The 9,360-nt window shown below is 46.6% G+C and overlaps 1 protein-coding gene across 1 annotated transcript; it reads right to left on the bottom strand.

The window, feature by feature from the left end:
• Nucleotides 1–7,268: 7,268 nt before the first annotated feature.
• LOC135886845 (olfactory receptor 6F1-like) lies at nucleotides 7,269–8,195 on the bottom strand. Its single transcript, XM_065414635.1, has one exon. The coding sequence runs from the start codon at nucleotides 8,193–8,195 to the stop codon at nucleotides 7,269–7,271; it is 927 nt and encodes a 308-aa protein (XP_065270707.1).
• Between the last annotated feature and the right edge of the window lie 1,165 nt (nucleotides 8,196–9,360).

Genomic DNA, 9,360 nt, shown 5'->3' with positions numbered 1-9,360 from the left:
ACAAACAGAACTTTCACACCGTAGCCTGGCCAGTCACGAAACTGGTTTTCAAAGCTTCTCTGATGCGCACCACGCCCTTCTGTACTCTGCTAACCACCCTGGTGTCTGGCTGCGTGTAAACAGCAGCCAGACGATTTGCCTCAACCTCCCACCCTGCCATAAATGTCTCCCCCTTACTCTCACAGACATTGTGGAGCGCACATGGAGCAGTAATAACAATGGGAATATTGGTTTTGCTGAGGTCTATCCGAGTCAGTAAACTGTGCCAGCACACTTTTAAACATCCAAATGCACATTCCACCACCATTCTGCACTTGCTCAGCCTATAGTTGAACAGCTCCTGACTACTGTCCAGGCTGCCTGTGTACGGCTTCATGAGCCATGGCATTAAGGGGTAGACTGTGTCCCCAAGGATAACTATAGGCATTTCAACACCCCCAATGGTTATTTTCTGGTCTGGGAAGAAAGTCCCCTTCTGCAGCTTTTGAAACAGACCAGAGTTCCTGAGATGCGAGCATCATGTACCTTTCCCGGCCGTCCCACGTTGATGTTGGTGAAACGTCCCTTGCGATCCACCAGTGCTTGCAGCACCATTGAAAAGTACCCCTTTTGGTTTATGTACTCACTAGCTTGGTGCTCCGGTGCCAAGATAGGGATATGGGTTCCATCTATCGTCCCACCACAGTTAGGGAATCCCATTGCAGCAAAGCCATCCACTATGACCTGCACATTTCCCAGAGTCACTACCCTTGATATCAGCAGCTCTTTGATTGCGTTGGCTACTTGGATCACAGCAGCCCCCCCAGTAGATTTGCCCACTCCAAATTGATGCCCGACTGACCGATAGCTGTCTGGCGCTGCAAGCTTCCACACGGCTATGACCACTCGCTTGTGAACTGTGAGGGCTGCTCTCATCTTGGTATTCTTGCACTTCAGGGCAGGGGAAAGCAAGACACAAAGTTCCATGGAAGTGCCCTTACGCATGCAAAAGTTTCACAGCCACTGGGAATTGTCCCAGACATGCAACACTATGCGGTCCCACCAGTCTGTGCTTGTTTCCCGAGCCCAGAATTGGCATTCCACAGCATGAACCTGCCCCATTAACACCATGATGTCCACAAGGCCGGGGCCCGTACTTTGAGAGAAGTCTGTGTCCATGTCCTCATCACTCTCGTCACTGCGCTGCCGTCGCCTCCTCGCCTGGTTTTGCTTTTGCAGGTTCTGGTTCTGCATATACTGCAGGATAATGTGTGTTGTGTCTACAGTGCTCATAATTGCCGCGGTGATCTGAATGGGCTCCATGCTTGCCGTGCTATGGCGTCTGCGCTGAAAAAAGGCGCAAAACGATTGTCTGACATTACTCTGACGGAGGGAGGGGTGACTGACGACATGGCTTACAGGGTTGGCTTACAGGGAATTAAAATCAACAAAGGGGGTGGGTTTGCACCAAGGAGAAACACACACAACTGCCCCCTCAAGGATTGAACTCAAAACCCTGGGTTTAAGCAGGCCAATGCTCAGACCACTGAGGTATTCCTCCCCGCTCTATTCATGGAGGGAGGGGGGGGGCAAATGAATACAAATGAATACAAAATAAATCTGGTCTCTTTCTTGTTTTGATCCACTCCATCTCTCTTATACATCTTAGGTTGGCAGCAGACGGTGCAGTACGACTGCTAGCCATCATCATCTCCTGGCTGCTCACCAGAAGACGGTGCAGTACGACTGAATCTCCATGAGACAAAACTTAAAAAGAGAATGACCTGGAGTCACTCCCATTTATGTCCAGACGCCCCTGACCAATCTCACCGAGATCTGCCAGGAGCACCCATGTCTGCCCAGGTGCCCCTGACCGACCTCACCGAGGTCGGCTAAAAGAACACCCAGGAGACGACGATGATGGCTACCAGTCGTAATGCACCGTCTGCTGCCAAAAGGCAATGAGCTGCTGCTGTGTAGCAATGCAGTACCACATCTGCCAGCACCCAGGAGACGTACGGTGACGGTGAGCTGAGCGGGCTCCATGCTTGCCGTGGTATGGCATCTGCATGGGTAACCCAGGCAAAAAGGCTCAAAACGATTGTCTGCCGTTGCTTTCACGAAGGGAGGGGGGGCCTGACGACATGTACCCAGAACCACCCGCTACAGTGTTTTTGACCCATCAGGCATTGGGATCTCAACCCAGAATTCCAATGGGCGGCGGAGACTGCGGGAACTGTGGGATAGCTACCACAGTGCAATGCTCCAGAAGTCGACGCTAGCCTCGGTACTGTGGACGCACTCCGCCAAGTTAATGGTCTTAATGGTCTTAAGTGAGGACACACACAATCGACTGTATAAAATCGATTTCTAAAAAATCGACTTCTATAAATTCAACCTAATTTCATAGTGTAGACATACCCAAATATAAAGATATGGGGCAGAATGCAGTTCTTTGATTCATAGATTGTAACATCAGAAAGGACCACTGTGATCATCTAGTCTGACCTCCAGCATATCACAGGCAACAAAACTTCCCAAAAATAATTCCTAGAGCAGATCTAGGATGCATCCCATACTGTAAATTTCTTGTGGATGAACATAAGGTTCAAGAAATAAACATATTGCATCTGGCCAGCTTGGTCCAGCACATCCCAAACTCCCAGCTTGTGATTTTCAAGGCTTTCTCAAGGTGTGATTTTCAGAAGGGCCTAAAGGAGCTAGGTGCTCAACTCCAATTGAATTTCAATGGGAGTTGGGCACCTGATTCCTGTAGGCTTCTTTGTGAATGCCAGCCTAATGGATTCAGATGCCCAGTTCCATCAATGGGAATTGGACATCTTTGAAAATCTCAACCACACGATTTGCTCAGGAAAACTGCAGTTGAGATTTCAAAGGGGATGAAGGGAGTTAGGTGTCCAAATCCTACAGAGAGTCAATGGGCGCTAGGCGTCTAACAACCTTAGGCTCTGCCTAGCTGCGAGACCTGGAATTTTAAGTCATCACTAGATACATCAGGCCAAATTCTCCCATCATGTTCACTGAGGTAAATGGGGATTGGTTCCATTAAATCACTGGAGATCTGTGCAAAAAAAATGTCATGAGTGAATAATCAGGTCAGTCATTTGTCCTTTTAACCACACAAGTTAGGGGCTGCGTCCTGCAAATACTCAAATGGGCCTAACCCTGAAGTTCCTTACTTGTGGGAATAGGCCTGTTGATGCCAGGGCTTTCACTGGGGTAAGAAATAGTTTCATGAGTAACCACTGGCAGAGTCAGCCCACAGAATAGTTCTTAGTCAGAAAAAAAATCTTTGTCCAACATATTCAGCTGGTGTAAACTGACATAGCTTCACTAATTTACACCAGCTGGTGATCTGGTCCCATTGATCTTATTGGAGCTATTGCTGATTAAAACCATCTGAGCAATTGGCCCATTGAGTTCAACAGAAATATATTAGTTTACATCAGCTGCGGATCTCACCCCTTTGACTTCAATGGGGCTATGCTAGTTTACATCAGGTTGTGGAAATGGCCCATTGAATCCAATGAAGTTAGTTCACACCAGCTGGGGATCTGGCCCCACTGATTTAATTGGAACTATGTTGATTTCCACCAGCTGGGGATCTGGCCCCGCTGATGTCAAGGTCGTTATTCCTGATTTAGACCAGAAAAGGGGGAATCAGGCCCATAGACACAGATATCAAAATGTTTCAAATAATAATGCCTGATACTGTCTGAATAGGGATCTCAGATAGATTAAGTGTCAGTAAGTCCAGATGGGTAAGGTGAGTGTCATGGGGCCCATCACTCACCTCTGGGCTGATGCCTCTGCCTGGTCAGCTCCTGGGATTAGCTCGAGGCCAATGCTTCCTGTCTGCGGTTTGCACACTGTCACTCTGTCTCTGCATCTTCCTGCAGCCCCTCTCACAGCCTCAGGAGCTGCAGCGCCCTCTTCCTGGCTTGGCTTTCTGGCCTTGTCATCATCTGTGTTTCCTCCTTCCGGGGGTTAGTATTGTAGTCCAATAATCATGCCACTTCTCCAGTAGTCAGTGGGGGGGACCCAGACCCACCCATTACTCTGGGTCTTGACTCAGGGACCCTGTCAATGGCAGCCTCATGCTGCTCTCCTTGGAACTGCTCACTACTTTTCCCTGGGCCTGTTCCATGTAGCCTCTTTGCCTACTTCACCCTTACCTCACGGCCTTCAAGCTCTGCAGTGCTAGTGGCCTTCCACCTGCTGGGAGCCCAGTGTTCACTTCATGAGCTCCAGGCAGCTACTCACCCTGCTCTGCCCTTCAGCTCCTCTTATCTGAGCTAGCTGGTCCTGGATTGGTTGCTCCCTGCAACTCCTGCCTGATTGGTTGCACCTCAGCAGCCTCCCTGGGCTGCTCGAAGGACTCATCTCTACTGCTAGCTGCTTAGGTTAACTCTTTCTACACCTGAGTGGGGCCACCATCCCATCGCGGTGAGGCACAGAATCTTAACCCACAGCAAGTAGTTGGCAGTGCTGTGATGAGAACCAAAAGACTGAAAATCTTCTGATCTCATTCACTCTGGTGTCCACCTACTACATGCAGTGGATTTCCCCTGGAATTACATCAGTATAACTAAGTAAGGCAACATGATATCTACAGTTTTAAAAAAATATAAGACAAAGCAAAAAATCTCTGGAGTCACTAGGCCAGACTGTAATTGTCTTACTCATATGAGTAGCATCATTGACTTACATTTGATGTATATGCATTGGCTTGGTGGAATTTGATGGACAATATCAATGTTTTCTCTTAAGAATTTCTTTTTTTTAGATTGATTTAAATTTTCGAAATTATGGGGAAGCAAACAATTATTTAATGACAATAGACATTGAGATTCAATATGTTAAGCTTCATAAACCATTAAAGCAAAAATGTTCAACCTCTCCTATCAAAATATGCACATTAAATATCCTTAAATCAACAAATTGCACGTGTTTTTACTGTTCATTCGGTAGTCCATTTGTAACAAACCTAATTCAAAAGTCTAAACCACTGTATTTTGACTCTAATAAGTGGTCAAGCAGCATTTTTCTTACTTTGAATATCTATCATTGAAAATGTGAGGTTTACCAACACCTAGCTCCAATATGTTTTATTGTTGTTTAGGTTGCAATTTTGAAAGTCACTGAAGAGAGCTGGGCTCACAAATCCCATCAGAATGAAAGTTTCATGCCTAACTCCCTTAGGCTCATTTGAAAGTGCCAATCTGATTTTAGCACCTAAATACCTTTAAGGAGTTGGGCCATAGACCCTTGACAAAAGGATGTAATAGAGTGAGAGAGAGAGGTCAGATCATGTAAAAGTTTGTTAAACTACATCAGGATTACATCAATGTGACAAAGTATTGTCACAGCTTTGCAGACATGTCCAAGTCTTCTTCAAGCTTTCAGACAGTCTGATCAACATTTTTTGGAATGTAAGCAAAGTGGTGCCAATGCATGAGGAGATTAGCCAAAACTGTCAGAGTGCTAAATGTTCTCAAGCAACTATCTGGGTAAAATGGAGAAATACCTCCTATCAGACTTCTTTACACACAAACAATGAGGACATGACCTGTTCTCAGTGGTGGCAGATGACAGAACAAGGAGCAATGGTCTCAAGTTGCAGTGGGGGAGGTCTAGGTTGGATATTAGGAAACACTATTTCACTAGGAGGGTGGTGAAGCACTGGAATGCTTTACCTAGGGAGGTGGTGGAATCTCCTTCCTTGGAGGTTTTTAAGGCCTGGCTTGACAAAGCCCTGGCTGGGATGATTTAGTTGGGAATTGGTCCTGCTTTGAGCAGGGGGTTGGACTAGATTACCTCCTGAGGTCCCTTCCAACACTGATATTCTATGATTCTATGATTGTAAATACAGCCTGTAATGAGGCGGTGTGACCTCCTTCCGAGCCAGAGGGGGAGAAACCACCCTTTGTACTTAAGTGGGCAGAGCTAGGCCTGCTTCACCCCTCCAACCAGAAGTACGCAACCAGGACAGGAAGTATAAAGGACGGGGCCTCCCATTCAGTTGGTGCTGGGACACCGAGATAGGCAGATGGATCCTGCTCACTCCTGGGTGCTGACCCTGCTGCTGAGCCCAGCGATGCCCTGCCCGCCAGGGAACTTGCTTCTGCCATGGACCCGCTGGGATTGCTATGGGCCACCTATCCAGAAGAGCTGGAGGACACCCGCTGACCCAGGTACACCCTGAGGGGAGGAGGTGGCCCAGGGATAGCCAACCTTAGTCTGGCTACAGCTCTGCCTGAGGCATGGTCAGCGTGTTGCAGTTGGGATCCCCGCTGACCCAGTGGTGGACTGCTTCACCACTGTTAGGGCCCTGGGTCGGGGTCCAGTGGAGTAGGGTAAGCCCAGACCCCACATGCCACTCCACTGCTGAGGCGGCAGCCTCCCCTTGCCGGGTCCAGTGGCCTGTGTTCGTGGGCCATTCGCTGGAGCTAGGACATCCGACACCTGGAGTTTGCTCAGGCTCTGCAATAAGGGTCCTGAACTAATTGACTACTGGGTTTGCGCTGTCTCTGTATCAAGAGGCCAGAGCTGATTCACTACTGGGTTTGCTCTGTCTCTGCAACCAGAGGCCAGAGCTGATTGACTACTGGGTTTGCTCTGTCTCTGTATCAAGAGGCCAGGGCCAATTGACCAGGGTGTTTGCACAATCCCTGCTTAAAGGGCCCAAGGGCTATAGACTCTTGACTGTTCAGCCCCCGCCTCGGGGCGAGGGCATATGGGACCCTGTGAGAACCTGTTTCTGCCTACGGGCAGAGGCTAATTGCCTATCAGAGAATTCAATCCCGTTAGGCTAGTCAGGATACTAACACCTAAATGCTAATTCCCTCCAAATACTAGTCCTAGCTCCCGATGGCGTAGTGAGGTGGTGTGGCCTCCCTTCGACCTGGGGGGGGGGGATGACCACCACCCGACTACACGTCCCCTTTCCGTCATTCCAGCAGTGTAAAGAGGTCTTCAAGAGCTTGAAAAATTAGTGTTATACCCACTTTAAGGCCCATTTACACTGCCAAAAGGGTCCAGAGTTGCTTTATTGTGAATGAGAAGCAGGCCCATGTAATATAGTTTCCAAACACTGGGCCAAATTCTGTATTATTATTATTACTATTATTAATTATTATTATTATTATTATTATTTTATTTGGATAACCAGATAAATGTATTTAATAGTGGTATGTTTTGATGTTTCACTTGATTTTTCCCTTGCTGCCTGCCTAAATTAATGATATCCAGGTCATTGAACAATCATGTCATGATCTACTGAAAGCCTTTATCATGATTTCTTTGACATCTTTGTTTCTTAGAGTGTAAATGAAAGGGTTAAGCAATGGTGTCACAATAGTATTGAAGACAGAGACCATTTTGTTCATGTCCAGTGAGTTCTGTTTAGAAGGCTTGACGTACAGAAAGATGGAGCAGCTGTACAACATAACCACAATGGTGAGATGGGCAGAGCAAGTGGAAAAGGCCTTTTCCTGGCCTTGGGCAGATGGGATTCTCACAATGGTGGAGATAATGTGAATGTAGGAGCCAAGGGTGACTGCACAGGACCCCAGAACGACAATAAAGGAAAGAGCAATATACACCATTTCAACCAGGTGTGTGTCTGTGCAGGAGAGCGCTATCCAAGAATCTATGTCACAGAAGAAATGGTTGATGACTGTAGGGCCACAGAAGGACAACCTGGTGATCAGAAACATCGGCACAGAAAGAGTCAGGAAACCACCTACCCATGAGCCAAGGGCCAACTGAGTGGTCAAGGTGCTGCTCATGATGGAGTGATAGCACAATGGGTGGCATATGGCCAAATAGCGATCATAGGTCATGACTGCCAGGAGTAGAAATTCAGTGCAGCCTAGGGAGAAAACAAAGTTCATCTGCAGGAGGCAACTGGGGAAGGAGATAGTTTTGCTTTGTGACATGAGATTGGCAAGAATTTTGGGAATGTAGGCTGTGGTGACCCAGATCTCCACGAAGGAGAGATTGCAGGGGAAGTAGTACATAGGGGTGTGGAGGCAACGGTGGGTCCACACTAAGGATATGATGGTGGTGTTTCCTGTGAATGTCAGGAGGTATATTAACAAGAATATCATGAAGAGTGAGATCTGCAAATACCGAGAGCCAGGGAACCCAAGCAGAATAAATTCCTTCACATTGGTTTGATTTCCCTTCACCATTGGGGCCAGGTGGTGTACCTGCCAAAATACATGAAACTGTAAAGGGAAGACAAAGAAATAATAGGTGATATTGTTAGATCCATATCATTGTTGATAGACAATGAAGTGAGCAGTCACATATATATCAGGATGCTGAACAGAACTTGTATGGTGTAGTGCACATGTATAAAATCATAGAAGATTAGGGTTGGAAGAGACCTCAGGAGGTCATCTAGTCCAACCCCCTGCTCAAAGCTCTCAATGGGAGCCCAGAGCCCTCAGCACATTGTCGGCTCAGAGCATTAGACAGAGATGGGCACCCATTCCACTCCCAGACCTGGAAACAGAACCCTGATTCCCTGTTCCTTTGTCTGAGCTATTAGAACACACTCCTCACCCAGAGCCTGAAACCACACCCAAGAGTCCTATATTTCATATATTTTCAAAAAAGACTACTGATTTGGGGTGCCTCTGTTTTGGGATGTCTGCTTTGAGACATCTTAAAGGGGCCTGCCGCTAGTGTGCAACTTGGTCCCCAACCCTAACACCGAAAAGGACAATCTGCTGTCGCTGTTCATGATATCCTCATATTTGACTTATGCCTCCTTTGACCAATGGTAACTGTGATGGTACCACAGATTGGCAGACTCCATTCACCTCTAACTTCGGTCATAGTTTATATTAATAAATAGTTCATGAAGGATTAGTAATTGATGTTTTCATAAATGCTTAAGGCAATTTGTACTGAGTTCTCTGGTCAAAATATGTTGCTTATAAATCTGATTTACAGCCATTTGTAAAACTTTATATTGATGTGCTTATAACCATCTGGGACATATAATGCTCATGTCTCTAACATACTATTATTATTGTTATTATTATTATTATTATTATTATTACTACTACTACTATTATTTGGTCTATGCAATCCGGTCAAGCCAAGCCAGAGCGTTCTTATCAACAATGTTCAAGGCATGAAGACCTCCAGGAAATTGAGTTATTTTGCAGTCCTCAACAATATGAGTCATGGTTTGTGGCTGCCTACAATGACATAATGCACTGTCTCTAAAACGCTACTGAAATTCCGCTGCAGTACCAATTCCATGTCTGGTATGAAATCACTTCAGAAGGCTCCATTGTCTTTGTACTCCTGTTATTGTCTTTGTGGTAAATCAAACCCTGGTTG

This window comes from Emys orbicularis, chromosome 12, assembly GCF_028017835.1.
Source record: "Emys orbicularis isolate rEmyOrb1 chromosome 12, rEmyOrb1.hap1, whole genome shotgun sequence".
Lineage (NCBI taxonomy): Eukaryota > Metazoa > Chordata > Testudines > Emydidae > Emys > Emys orbicularis.
Note: the sequence above shows the minus strand (reverse complement) of the source record. Positions and strands in the feature narration are given on the sequence as shown.

Excerpts from the sequence above, each read along its gene's own strand:
- LOC135886845 (XM_065414635.1), bottom strand. The coding sequence starts at position 8,195 with ATGGTGAAGGGAAATCAAACCAATGTGAAGGAATTTATTCTGCTTGGG.